This window comes from Chiloscyllium plagiosum, chromosome 24 (genome assembly GCF_004010195.1).
Source record: "Chiloscyllium plagiosum isolate BGI_BamShark_2017 chromosome 24, ASM401019v2, whole genome shotgun sequence".
Lineage (NCBI taxonomy): Eukaryota > Metazoa > Chordata > Chondrichthyes > Orectolobiformes > Hemiscylliidae > Chiloscyllium > Chiloscyllium plagiosum.
In genome coordinates this window covers 3,940,451-3,955,557 of record NC_057733.1, presented here as the reverse complement: position 1 = coordinate 3,955,557, position 15,107 = coordinate 3,940,451, and the positions used below count along the sequence as shown (strand labels likewise).

The following is a 15,107-nucleotide window of genomic DNA, read 5'->3' as shown; positions in this document are numbered from 1 at the left end:
GCCTATCACCCTCACCTTGACCTCCTTCCACCTATCGCATTTCCAACGCTCCTCCCCCAAGTCCCTCCTCCCTACCTTTTATCTTAGCCTGCTGGGCACACTTTCCTCATTCCTGAAGAAGGGATTATGCCCGAAACGTCGATTCTCCTGTTTCTTGGATGCTGCCTGACCTGCTGCGCTTTTCCAGCAACACATTTTTCAGCTTTGATCTCCAGCATCTGCAGTCCGCACTTTCTCCTAGTTGATTTTAACCTACTGCGAATCCTCTTGCAAGGATGCCTTCCTTGAAGAAGCTCTCCTCCTCCCTCTACAAGGATTTCAGTGAATCCCTCTCTCACTGCACCCCCCAGGTCATCTCCTCTGCCCTGAAGCTCTTCAGCCCGAGCCTGCTTGGCACACCCTCCTCATTCCTGAAGAAGGGCTCATGCCCGAAACGTCGATTCTCCTGCTCCTTGGATGCTGCCTGACCTGCTGCGCTTTTCCAGCAACATATTTTTCAGCTGTATTCAAATGGCGAGTTCTCCCTGTATTCCATGAGATGTAACCTTGCTCACCAGTCTCCCATGGGGAACCTTGTCAAATGCCTTATTGAAGTCCATATAGATCACATCTACTACTCTGCCCTCATCAATCCTCTTTGTTACTTCTTCAGAAAACTCAATCAAGTTTGTGAGACATGATTTACCACGCACAAAGCCATGTTGACTATCCCTAATCAGTCCTTGCCTTTCCAAATATATGTACATCCTATCCCTCAGGGATTCCCTCCAACAACTTGTCCACCACCAACGTTAGACTCACCAGTCGTATAATTCCCTGGCTTGTTCTTACCACCTTTCTTAACCAGTGGCACCATGTTAGCCAACCTCCAGTATTCCGGCACCTCACCTGTGACTATCGATCGTACAAATATCTCAGTAAGAGGCCCAGCAATCACTTCCCTAACTTCCCACAGAGTTCTAGGGTACACCTGACCAGGTGCTGGGATTTATCCACTTTTATGCGTTTCAAGACAACCAGCACTTCCTCCTCTGTAAAAAGGACATTTTTCAAGATGTCACCATCTATTTCTCTACATTCTATATCTTCCATGTCCTTTTCCACAGTAAATACTGATGCAAAATACTCATTTAATATTTGTCTCATCTCCTATGACTCCACACAAAGGCTGCCTTGCTGATCTTTGAGGGGCCCTATTCTCTCCCTCGTTACCCTTTTGTCCTTCATGTATTTGTAAAAACCCTTTGGATTTGCCTTAACTCTATTTGCCAAAGCTATCTCATGTTCCCTTTTTGCCCTCCTGATTTCTCTCTTAAGTATACTCCTACTTAAGCAGCAAGGAGGGGACATGAAAGGTCCTTAGTCGGTAGGATTAGGGAAAACCCTAAGGCTTTCTATAGGTATGTTAGGAATAAAAGAATGACTAGGGTAGGAATAGGTCCAGTCAAGGATAGTAGTGGGAAGTTGCGTGTGGAGGCGGAAGAGATTGGGGAGACACTGAATGAATACTTTTCTTCAGTATTTACTCAGGAACAGGGCATTGTCGTCGATGTGAATACTGAATCCCAAATAAGTAGAATGGATGGCTTTGAGGTATGTAGAGAAGAGGTGTTGGAAATCCTGGAAAAGGTGAAAATAGATAAGTCCCCTGGGCCCGATGGCATTTATCCTAGGATTCTCTGGGAAGCAAGGGAGGAGATTGCAGAGCCATTGGCCTTGATTTTTATGTCCTCTTTGTCTACAGGAGTAGTCCCAGAAGACTGGAGGATAGCAAATGTGGTTCCCTTGTTCAAAAAGGGGAGTAGGGATAACCCTAGTAACTATAGGCCGGTGAGCCTCACTTCTGTTGTGGGCAAAGTCTTAGAGAGAATTGTAAGGGACAGGATTTATGCACATCTGGATAGGAATAATGTGATCAAAGATAGTCAGCATGGTTTTGTGAAGGGAAGGTCGTGCCTCACAAACCTTATTGAATTCTTTGAAAAGGTGACGAAGGAGGTTGATGAGGGGAAAGCGGTAGACGTGGTATATATGGATTTTAGTAAGGCGTTTGATAAGGTTCCCCATGGTAGGCTACTGCAGAAAATACGGAGATATGGCATTGAGGGTGAGTTGGAGGTTTGGATTAGGAATTGGCTGGATGGAAGAAGACAGAGGGTAGTAGTTGATGGCAAAGTTTCTTCATGGAGTGCCGTCACTAGCGGTGTTCCGCAAGGATCTGTTTTGGGACCATTGCTGTTTGTCATTTTTATAAATGACCTGGAAGAGGGGCTAGAAGGTTGGGTGAGCAAGTTTGCGGACGATACGAAAGTCGGAGGAGTGGTAGACAGTGAGGAAGGATGTGGCAGGTTACAGCAAGATATAGAGAAGCTGCAGAGCTGGGCAGAAAGGTGGCAAATGGAATTCAATCTATCCCAGTAACCTGGCTTTCTTCATTGCCTTCCTATAGACTTCAGAACCTAGAAGCCTTCTTATAACAGTAAATGTCTTCCATCACTATAACGTTCCATATCTCTGTTAGTATATACAATACTCTCCTCCCTGAAACACCCCCTGTCTGTGCCTCTCAGACTGCCTGCCTCTCCCTACATCCATCCCTATTCCTGTCTCCAGAATCTAATCCAGCTCCCTCTATCTCTGTAAATTCCTCCAATCCCCAAACCCGTTTGTCCCACTGACCAGATGTAATTCTGTTTAGCTCTTGAATCCTCGAGCCCCTGTAAGCCTCCCTATCTCTGTAACCTCTAATCATTCCGTTCAACCCCATACTGAGAAATGACTCTCTGCATTCGCCATAAGGCAGATGGAATGACAGTGAACAGATATGATTGGACCGTCATTCCAGAGATGGAGCTGCAGAATGCCCGTTGCTGGCAAGGGAATATTGAAGGATTGTTGGGACCAAGGCAGGACAGGCAAAAAGCCACCAAATTGTGAAGAAAGGATGAGTTTAATGCGTTAATGAGACAGTCATGTGGATCTGAAGATCACAATTTGGAGTCTATTTGGGTGGCGGTGAAAATAAGCAAGCAGCAGCAAGTGTTAGCAAGAATTCTTTTATAGGCACCAGATAGTAGTGGTAATGTCAATATGGTTGTGGTCAGGACACTGAATATACTTGCAGCAAGGGCAGGATAGTAACTGTGTGTGACAGTGGTCTCCATCCCCAATGGATAGCTAATGAGTATCAAGGCTGTAATGGATGGAATCCTGGACTGTATACGAAATGATTTTCTATAACATCATATCAAGGAAACATCTACAAAATTGTCTATTGTAGATCAAATGCTGTGTAATAATAAATATCTAATAATCCCATTATAAAGGAGTTTGTGAGCAGAGATTCATAATGTTATAATGGAGATACTGAGTTGAGATGTAGGAGCAGAATTAGGCCATTTGGCCCATTGAGTATGTTCTGCGCTTCAATCAGATCATGGCTGACCTGATGACCTTCAACTCTACTTTCCTGTCTTTTTCATAAAGCCCTTATTTCCCTGATTCATTAAAACCTCACCATCTCTGCTGTAAATATTCTTAATGACCCAGCCTCGGCAGCCCCCTGCAGTCAGGAATTCCCACAGAGTCACTACCTTCTGCAATTTCTTTAGTCATCCAGCATTCCCTACACCTCCCAGCCTTCCCTTTCACCCTAACAGGAATATACTTGCTCTGGACTCTCGTTATCTCATTTCTGAAGGCTTCTCATTTTCCAGACATCCCTTTACCTGCGAATATCTGTACCCAATCAGCTTTTGAAAGTTCTTGCCTAATACTGTCAAAATTGGCCTTCCTCCAATTTAGAACTTCAACTTTTAGATCTGGTCTATCCTTTTCCATTGCTATTTTAAAACTAATAGAATTATGGTTGTTGTCCCCAAAGGGCTCCCCCACTGACACCTCAGTCACCTGCCCTCCCTTGGTGTTTTCCTTATTCCTACCTTCCAAGGCTTTTTTCATACTCCCTTCTAGGTCTTCTAAATCCATTCTTCAGTCCCTTCCTGGCTACCTTGTAATCCTGTAGAGACCTGTCTGATCCTTGCTTCCTCAACCTAAAGTAAGCTTCATTCTTCCTCTTGACTAAATGTTCCACATCTCTTGTCATCCAAGGTTTCCTCACCCTACTGTCCCTTCCTTGCCTCAGTGGGACAAACCTATCCAGCACTCATAGCAAGTGCACCCTAAATATCCTCCACATCTATTGGTCCAGGGACACTAGGCAGAGAGGTGATGCAATGTGACAAACCAAGTACCAGTTGTTCATTAATGATAAGTGCCTGACTGGGAGTTTCCAGTCTACAGGTTCTAATAAATAGTGGGAACTGCTTTAGGTCCCTGAAGGCAGCGTCTTGGCAGTAGGTTGAAAGCCAATGTTTCACGGAAGGAATAGAGGTTCCCGCCCACCTATCTGGGTGCAGAAGCAGCCACAGCGCACTGTAGAAGATTTCCCCTCCCCGGTTTAGAATAGTGGTCTGACTGCAAAATCCATTTCTTATTCTTTAGTCTTTTTTAAAAACAGTGAGGAAATGAAACCTGTACCTTGAAGTGCATTTTTAATTAATTTAATTTCTGTTGCAACTTGCTCCTCTTTGCAAGGTGAAAGGGTTCTGATTGGTCCTTTGGCTCTGAGAATCTACCTATGCTACTGTTAGACAGGCAATTTGAATCCAACCAAATTAAGGGTGCCCCCATGTAAATTACAATTACTGTATTTTCCCTGGCCCAGGGGCAGGTTTGGGACACAGAAACAGTCCCAACTTTTGTTTTCCATCCAGAGCAAAAATCTGTTCATAAAATATGGAAACGACAAAGCTGTTTTTGCAGATGACTAACCAGGTCTCACCTGTAGAACTGTGTGCAATTTGTGGCATGATAATTTTGGAGTAATGCAAAGGCCTTGGAGATTTACCAGAAGAATACCGGAAATGAGAAACTTTGAGAGGTTGTTCTGCTTGAAGCAGAGAATATTGAGAAAATATGATAAATGTATTCAAAATCATGAATGATTTTACTAAGAGTATAAAAGGAGGAACTGTTTCCAGTAGCAGAAGAGTTGATAACTAGAGGATGCAGATTTAAGATCTGAGAAGCTTGCTATGGCCATTTTGAGGAGTAGACCAGCAGGAGGCTGGAAGAACACAGCAAGCCAGTCAGTATCAGGAGGTGGAGAAGTCGACGTTTTGGGGTGTAACCCTTCTCCATGAAAACTGAAGAAGGGTTACACCCGAAACGTCAACTTCTCCACCTCCTGATGCTGCCTGGCTTGCTGTGTTCTTCCAGCCTTCTGTCTGTCTACCTTGGATTCTAACATCTGCATTTTATTTTTGTCTCGGGCCATTTTGGAGAGCAGTTAAGAGTATTATTGCTGTGGGTCTGGAGTCTTATGAAGACTAGACCAGATCAAGATGAGAGATTTTGTTCTCTAAAGGACATGAATGAACCGGGTGAGTTTATACAGTCAGCAGTGGTTACATAGTTGCCATTAGGCTAGTTTTTAATTACAGACTTTTTAAATGGTATTTAAATTTCATACACTGCCATGGTGGGATTTGAACTCATGTACCCAGAGCATTAGTCTGCACTTCTGGATTACTAGTCCAATTTCTGTACCACACATCTGCCTTCCCTTACATGTAGGTCAAACCAGGTAGGGAATCAGATTTTTTTTTCTATTTGACATTAATTAACCAAATGTAATTCTGCAATAATTTTGTGGTCATCATTAGACTAGTTCTGAATTACAAATGTATAATTTGAATTCAGATTTGATCATCTGCAGTAAGGGAATTTGAACCTACATGCCTGGAGCACAAACCTTGGCCTCTGGATTGCCAGTCCAGTAAAATTACCACTACATCACCATCTCTCCCTTTGGTGATATCCACTTTGCCAAAGGTACAGTGTGTTATTACTGATGGAGAATATGAATCTCTCCTGATCTCAGTGCAGTCTGTTATTTTCAAACTTTCTTCCTCTGCATAGATTGGGGGAGGCAGTGGTCTAGTGGTATTATTGATGAACTGTTAATCCAGAGACCCAGATAATGTTCTGGGTGCCAATGTTTGAATCCCACCATAGCAGATGATGATATCTGAATTCAATAAAAATCTGGAATTACGAATCTAGTCAATTGTTGGAAAAACCCATCTGGTTCACTAACTGCCTCTAGGAAAGGGAACTGTCATCCTTGCCTGGTCTGGTGTAAATGTGACTCCAGACCCACAGCAATGTGGTTGATTCTTAACTGCTGTCTGGGAAATTAGGGATAGGCAATCCTGTCAATGAATAAAAAAGAAATTCAGCTTAAATAGATTATGTATTATTTTTCTCAGGTACACATTTGCTGTAATGGGTAATGGCCTAGCCAGTCAGCTCAACAATCCAGATGTGAAAGTGGATATCACCAAACCAGATATGATGATTCGTCGACAGATAATGGCACTGCGGACAATGACTAGTAAAGTGAAGAATGCTTATGATGGAAATGATGTAACCTTCCGTGATACAAGTGAGTAGTTTTTTTTTACTAAGAACAGCCCTTTTGCTATTGTTGAACTATTTTGCAGTTGAACATTAAGGAACTTTTGCTTGTGAGGGTGGGGTGTTGGCCCGCCAGGCTTTCATAATCTGTATCGGAACTGTTGTGATGAAGAATTACTGGACTGGAAACATTAACTCTGCTTTCCTCCCACAGATGTTGCCAGACCTATTGTTACTCTTGAAAGGGTTCAGAAAAGATTTACAAGGATTTTGCTGAGTTGTGCTATAGGGAGAGGCTGGATAGGCAGGGGCTGTTTTCCTTGGAGCGTCAGAGGCTGAGGGGCAACCTTATCGTGGTTTATAAAATCATGAGGGGGTGAATAGCCAAGTCTTTTTCCCAGGGCAAGGTAGAGTCCAAAACTAGAGGGCATAGGTTTAAGGTGAGAGGGGAAAGATATAAAAGAAATCAAAGGGGCAACTTTCTCGTAATGAGGGTGGCGTATGTATAGAGGGGATGGTAGAGGTGGGTACAATCACAGCATTTAAAAAGCAACTGGATGAGTAAACGAATTGTAGGGTTTGGAGGGATATGGGCCAAATGCTGGCAAATGGGACTAGATCAGTTTCGGATATCTGGTCGGTGCAGACGAGTTGGACTGAAGAGTCTGTTTCCATGCTATATAACTGCATGCCTGTTGAGTTTCACCAGCAATTTCTGTTTTTGTTTTAGATCTCCAGCATCCACAGTTCTTTGTTTTATATGGTTGCATTCTCCTTTTTTGAATGATAAGATTATTAGTTCAGGTGTTCAGGTATGCTGCTGTAGAAGTGTTTCATCAGTTACCTGCCACTACATTGCATAAGTTTTGGGTTTGAGCTGAGTAAATGACAATTGTGCTAGCCAGGTGACAGGCAATAACCACCTCCCTTTGACTTTCAATGACATTACCATTGTTGAATCACCCACCCATCAACATTCTGGGGTTAACATTGACCAGAAACTTAACTAGACCATCTGTATAAATATTGTGTCAATAAGTGAAAGTCAGTGACTGGGAATTCTGTAGTGAGTTATTCATCTCCAGACTTCCCAATGCCTATCCATCATCTATCCAGAAGGCAGAAGTCAGACATGTCAGACATCACTTGTCCAGAAAAGGGCAGCTCCCACAACACACGCATAGCTCAACACCAAGCAGCACAAAGCAGCCTGCTTGATCGGCATCCCATCCACAGCTTGAGCATTCACTTTCTCCACAACCTGCACAGAGTGGAAGCAGTGTGTATTGTGTATGCATTCCAATGCGGTACTCTCCAAGGCCCGTTTGGCAGCATCTTCCACATCCATAGTCACAACCCCATAGGAGGATAACAGCACTAAATACCACTACCTGCTAGTACTCTCTAAGCCACATACTATCCTGACTTGGAACAGAATTGCTATTCCTTCACTGTCAACCGGTCAAAATCCTGGAACTCCCTCCCTGGAACTACAGAAGGTAGTGTGGACAGCCCAGACCATCATGGAAGCCAGCTTTGCATTCCATGGACTCTGTTTATGCTGCCACGGGAGGGCTGCCAACATCATCAAAGACCAATTGCACCATAGTAATGATCTCTTACAATCTCTTCCGTCAGGCAGAAGATACAGAAACCTGAACACAGGTACCAGCAGGTTCTGGAACAGCTTCTTTCTGGCCATTGTTATACTGATGAATGGACTCTGTAGCCTCAGATAATGCTAACCTTGCTAACGCTGATCTTGCCTTGTGCAATTTAATCTGTATGCCTCTGTCTAAGTCTCTTTGATCTGTGCATCCTTGCTTACTATGATCTACCTGTACTGCTCGTAAACAAAGCTTTTCACTGTACCTCAGTACACATCACCATAAATTAATCAACTAATAATAGTTATGTGGATGTACCTACCTCAAACTGCAATAGTTACTAACTTTTCATTTAGATTTTTACAAAACATTCTGGCCTCACCAGTGATGTTCACATCCCATGAAAAGTGAAAATATTCCCTTGCTTGTTAAGGTTTCAAAAGCATTTGGATTTTAGTGAATGAATGAATGATTTTATTGTTACAGTAAGAATACAGTGAAAAGCTTTCAGCTGTTGCAACAATTCAGCACCATTTTGAATAATTTAAGAATATGGAGGGAAAAAGAAAGGTATAGCTTCAAGTGAATCCATCAGTCCTGAGCCAGTTTATCACCATCAACAGCACCTGTGCTGCCATCCCTTCTTCACCGCTTTGCTGCCATCTATACCGGACCAAAACAACAATGAAGTCGCTGATCCTCAGGTGCCATTGTAGCCTCGCCTACCTCGCCATTGTAGCCTCCATAGCTGTAGCATCCACCAATTCCAATGACAGTTCCTATGCTTGGCCTGGAAAAATAAGTAAGGGCTTGGTCGAGGTCCGATCTGGACCCACTCGAGGTCGGCATGGAGGGCTCTTGCTGCTGCCGTCCGAGCTCAGGACAAGAGGAAGTAAAGGTAGAGAGAGGAAGAAAAAGAGGAAAAAAGGAAAAAATAAAGCAAAACATTGGAGTTGACAAGCTCCAGCACAGGAGCCCTACAACGATGCCACCATTCTAACCTAACTTGAGATTGTTTCAACTTCAAAGGGAGAAAAATCCTTGAACCACAAAATTGTTTCTTTCTGCTCGTACTGTTTTACCAGAAATTCTTCAAGATTTTATAAAGACAATGTCAAATATGTAAACATTAGATATAGTGCACATTTTCATTGTATTGTTCAGTTCTTTCTTTGTTTGCATGCTCCTGTTATTTCTACCATTAGAAAATAAATCAGTGTAAGGTGTCCAAATGCTGCAATCCTTGTGATGTTCAGAGAGCATTCTATGTCTGTTCACGAAACTACTTGCATGCAGCAAACTATACAAACCTGTTACAGACTTTAAGTACTGCAGTCTGTATATAATCATCAATTGATTCACTGGAGAATAAACTACCACATGAATGTAGAATAAGAATGTATATATAAGACAATTGTGGCTAATTAATTTACTTTGAAATTGAATTGAGGTATTTGACATGATGTTTGATAAGGCTCCCCATTGGTAGACTCATTCAGAAACTAAGGAGGCATGAGATACAAGGAAATTTGGCTGTCTGGTTACTGAATTAGCTGGCGCATAGAAGAAAGAGGGTGGTAGTAGATGGAATGTATTCAGCCTGGAGCTCGGTGACCAGTGGTGTTCCACAGGGATCGGTTCTTGGACCTCTGCCCTTTGTGATTTTTATAAATGGTTTGGATGAGGAAGTGGAAGAGTGAGTTAGTAAGTTTGCCGATGACACGAAGATTGGTGGATAGTATGGAGGGCTATTGTAGGTTGCAACGGGACATTGACAGGACGCAGAACTGGGCTGATAAGTGGCAGATGGAGTTCCACCTGGAAAAGTGTGAAGTGATTCATTTTGGAAGGCCGAATTTGAATGCAGAACACAGGGTTAAAGGCAGGATTCTTGGCAGTGTGGAGGAACAGCGGGATCTTGGGGTCCATGTCCGATAGATCCCTCAAAGTTGCCACCCAAGTATTCATTTTGGAAGGCCGAATTTGAATGCAGAACACGGTTAAAGGCAGGATTCTTGGCAGTGTGGAGGAACAGCGGGATCTTGGGGTCCATGTCCGATAGATCCCTCAAAGTTGCCACCCAAGTTGATAGGGTTGTCGAGAAGGCATATGGTGAGTTGGCTTTCATTAGCAGGGGGATTGAAATCAAGAGCCACGAGTTATGCTGCAGCTCTGTAGAGCCCTGGTTAGATCACACTTGGAATATTGTGTTCAGTTCTGGTTGCTCATTATGGAAAAGATGTGGAAGCTTTCAAGAGGGTGTAGAGGAGATTTACCAGGATGCTGCCTGAACTGGAGGGCATGTCTTATGAAGGAAGGTTGACGGAGCTAGGGCTTTTCCCATTGGAGCAAAGAAGGATGCGAGGTAACTTGTTAGAGGTTTACAAGGCATAGATGGAGTGGATAGCCAGAGACTTTTTCCCATGTTGGAAATGTCTATTATGAGGCGGCATAATTTAACGATAATTAGAGGAATTTTTGTTGCAAACGTTTCGTCCCCTGTCTAGGTGACATCCTCAGTGCTTGGGAGCCTCCTGTGAAGCGCTTCTGTGGTGTTTCCTCCAGCATTTATAGTGGCCTGTCCCTGCCGCTTTCAGGTGTCAGTTTCAGCTGTCCGCTGTAGTGGCCGGTATAGTGGCCACAACACACTGCAGCACACCAGAACTGCAAAAAGAGGAAGAGGAACACCTGTACAAGGTATTTGCCAAAAACGAATACTCGCGCAATTTCATCAACTGATGCCTAAGGGAGAGACAACGGAAGAGGACATGCCGCAACCCAAAGGACTAGCCACACTACCATACATCAGGAGCATTTCAGAACTGACAGCCAGACTACTGCGGCCACTAGGACTCATAACAGCACACAAACCAACAGCCACCCTCAGACAACAACTCACCAGAACGAAGGACCCGATACCCAGCATGAGCAAAACTAATGTAGTGTACAAAATCCGACAGCTGAAACTGACAACCGGAAGCGGCAGGGACAGGCCACTATAAATGCCGGAGGAAACACCACAGAAGCGCTTCACAGGAGGCTCCCAAGTCCTGAGGATGTCACCTAGACAGGGGACGAAACGTTTGCAACAAAAATTGCCAGCTCGGCGAACAGAACCACAACAACGAGCACCCGAGCTACAAATCTTCACCCAAACTTTGAATAATTAGAGGAAGGTTTAGGGGAAATGTCAGAGGTAGGTTCTTTACGCAGAGAGTGGTGGGTGCATGGAATGCACTGCCAGCAGTGGTGGTGGAGTCAGATACATTAGGGAGATTGACGCGACTCTTGGATAGGCACATGGAAGTTAGTACAATGAAGGGTACGGAGATTAGCGTGATCTTAGAGTAAGATAAAAGGCCGGAAGAACATCGAGGGCTGAAGAGCCTGTACTATGCTTTACTGATCTGTGTTCTGTGTACTAAACTGTTCCCATTGAATATATCCGCAAACATTTTCTTGAACAGTATATATTGGAACCAACGAGAGAGCAAGCTATCCTAGATTTGGTCCTATATAATGAGACAGCAATAATTAATTGATCTCATAGTTAGGGATCCTCTTGGAAGGAGTGATCACAGAATGGTTGAACTTAGAATACAGATAAGTGAGAAGATAAAATCCAAAACCAGGATCCTGTGCTTAAATGGGAGACTACAATAGGATGAGGGAAGAGTTGGCTAAAGTAGACTAAAAGTAAGAACTTTACAGTGGGACAGTTGAGAAACAGTGGAGGACTTTCAAAGCAATTTTTCAAAGTGCTCAGCAAAAGTATATTCCAGTGAAAAGGAAGGACTGCAGAAAAAGGGATAATCAGCTATGCATGTCTAAGGAAATAAGGGAGGCTATCAAATTGAAAGATAAGGCATACAAAGTAGCAAAGACCAGCGAGAAACGAGAAGATTGGGAAAGCTTTAATGGGCAACAGAAAGCCCCAAAAAAAGCTATAAAGAAAAGGTAGGTTATGAGAATAAACTAGCTCAGGATATAAAAGCAGGTAGCAAAAGTTTCTACAAATATATAAAATGAAAAGAATGGCTAAGGTAAACATTGGTCTTTTAGAAGATGAGAAGGGGAATTTAATAAAGGGAAATAAGGAAATAGCCGAGGCATTGAACAGATATTTTGTGTCGGTATTCACAGTGGAGGACACAAATAATATGCCAGTAATTGACAAGGAGACTAAGGTAGTTGAGGACCTAAAAACTATCATTATCATGAAAGAGGTGGCATTGGGCAAGCTAATGGAGCTGAGGGTAGACAAGTCATGAGTCATAGAGATGTACAGCGTGGAAACAGACCCTTCGGTCCAACCCGTCTATGCTGACCAGATATCCTAACCCAATCTAGTCCCACCTGCCAGCATCGGCCCATATCCCTCCAAACCCTTCCTATTCATATACCCATCCAAATGCCTCTTAAATGTTGCAATTGTACCAGCCTCCATCACTTCCTCTGGCAGCTCATTCCATACCCGTACCACTCTCCGTGTGAAAAAGTTCCCCTTAGGTCTTCTCCTGGCCCTGATGGAATGCATCCTAGGGTACTAAAAGAGATGGCAGGGGAAAAAGCATCTGCACTTGTAATTTTCCAAAATTCGCTGGACTCTGGGGCAGTACCAGCAGATTTTTAAACAATGGCATCACATTTGCTGTTTATCAAAGGAGATAGACAAAAGATGTGGAATTATAGGCCAGTTTGCTTAACTTCTATAGTGGGGGAAATGCTTGAATCTATCATTAAGGAATAATCTTGATAGAAATGATTTTGGGATAGTGTAGGGGACGAGCTGAGAATAGTTCACAGGTCAGCGCAACATCGAGGGCCGAAGGGCCTGTTCTGCGCTGTATTGTTCTTTGTTCTATGAAATTATCCCATTGAGCAGACACAGCATGGGTTCATGAAAGGCAGGTCATGTTTAACTAATTTACTGGAATTCTATGAAGACATTACGAGCAAGGTGGACAACAGGGACCCAGTATCTATATTTCCAAAAGGCATTCAACAAGGTGCCACACAAAAGGCTTCTGCATAAGATAAAGGTGCATGGTGTTACAGACAATGTATTAGCATGGACAGAGGTTTGGTTAACTGACAGGAAGCAAACAGTGGGGATAAATGAATGCTTTTCTGGTTGGCGATCAGTGACTAATGGTGTGCCTCAGGGATCAGTGCTGGGACCGCAATTATTCACAATTTATATAGATGATTTGGAGTTGACGACCATGTGTTGTGTGCCAAAGTTTGTGGATGACACTAAGATGAGTGGTAGAGCAAAGTATGCAGAGGAATCTGAAAGTTTGCAGAGGGATATAGATAATTTGAGTGGGCAAAAGTCTGGCAGATGGAGTATAGTCATGCTAAATGTGAAGTCATCCATTTTGATAAGAATAACAGTAAAAAGGGCTATTATTTGAATGGTAAAAAGTTGCAGCATGCTGCTCTGCAGAGGGATTTGGGTGTCCTTGTGCATGAATCACAAGGACTGCAGGTACAACAGAAAATTAGGACGTCAAATTGAATGTTGTTCTTCTTTTAAACTCAATCTCTCTAGCAATGCAGGGAGGTTATGTTACAGCTGTAGAGAGTTCTGGTGAGGCCACACCTGGAGTACTGTGTGCAGTTTTGGAATCCTTACTTGATAAAGCATGTACTGGCACTGGAGGGGTTGCAGAGGAGATTCACTGGGTTGAATCCAGACTTGAGAGGGTTGGCTTATGAGGAGAGACTAAATAGACTGGGATTATATTCATTGGAATTTAGAAGAATGAGGGGGGATCTTACAGGAACACATAAAATTATGAAGGGAATAGATAAGATAGAAGCAGGAAGGATAAAAATAGGACAACATAGAACATAGAAGGTAACAGCACAGTACAGGCTCTTCGGCCCTTGATGTTTCGCCGACCTGTGAAACTAATTTGATGCCCATCTAACCTACACCGTTCCATTATTAAAGGCAGAGAGTGCTTGTAGATGAAAAGTATTCTGCCTGGAGGTCAGTGGTGAGTGGTGGCCTGCAGGGCTCTGTTCTTGGACCTATACTCTTTGTAGTTTTTATGAATGACTTGGATGAGGAGGTTGTTAAGAAAGCATATGGTGTTTTGGCTTTCATTACCACGGGGGATTGAGTTTAAGAGCTGCGAGGTTTTGCTGCAGCAATAGAAGACCCTGGTGAGACCACATTTGGAATATTGTGTCCAGTTCTGGTCGCCCTATTACAGAATAGATAGGAGGCTTTGGAGAGGGTGCAAAGAACGTTTACCAGGATGCTGCCTGGACTGGAGAGCTTGTCTTACTAAGAAAGGTTGACTAAGCTCGGCTTTTTCTCGCTGGAGAGAAGGAGGAAGAGAGACAAGGATGCAAGGTAATGAGAGGCATAGATGGAGTCAAGAGCCAGAGAATTGTCCCCAGGGCAGGATTGACTGGCATGAGGGGTCATAGTTTTATGATATAAGGGGGAAGGTGTAGAGGAGATGTCAGAGGTAGGTTCTTTATGTGGAAAGTTTTGAATGCGTGGAATGTGTTGCCAGTGGTGGTGGTGAAAGTAGAGTCATTAGGGACACTTAAGCACTGTGGACAGGCACATAGACAGCAGTGAATTGAGTGGTGCAGAGGTTAGGTTATTTTAGTTTAGATTAGGCATAACATCTGTGCTGTACTTTTCTATATTGTATGTTCTATGTTCTAGCCATATATATGTCCAATGCCCATTTAAATGCCCTTAACGGCAGCGAGTCTAGCACTTTTGCAGGAAGGCTGTTCCACGCCTCTACTACTCTTTGAGTAAAGAAAGTACCCCGATATCTGTCCTAAATCTATCACCCCTCAATTTAAAGCTATGTCCCCTTGTGTTGGCCTTCACCATCCAAGGGAAAAGGCTCTCACTGTCCACCCTATCTAACACTCTGCTTATCTTATATGTCTCGATTAAGTCACCTCTCAACTTTCTTCTCTCCAACGAAAACAGCCTCAGTTCCCTCAGCCTCATAAGACCTTCCTTCCATACCAGGCAGCAAC

The 15,107-nt window shown here is 43.4% G+C and overlaps 1 protein-coding gene across 1 annotated transcript in view; it reads left to right on the top strand.

The window, feature by feature from the left end:
- LOC122561984 (glypican-6-like) overlaps positions 1 to 15,107 on the top strand; it is a 129,182-nt gene that overhangs the window by 98,205 nt on the left and 15,870 nt on the right. The window contains exon 5 of the mRNA XM_043714333.1: positions 6,333 to 6,508. Within this exon, the coding sequence (XP_043570268.1) occupies positions 6,333 to 6,508 (176 nt within the window). The remainder of the gene's footprint in view (positions 1 to 6,332; positions 6,509 to 15,107) is intronic.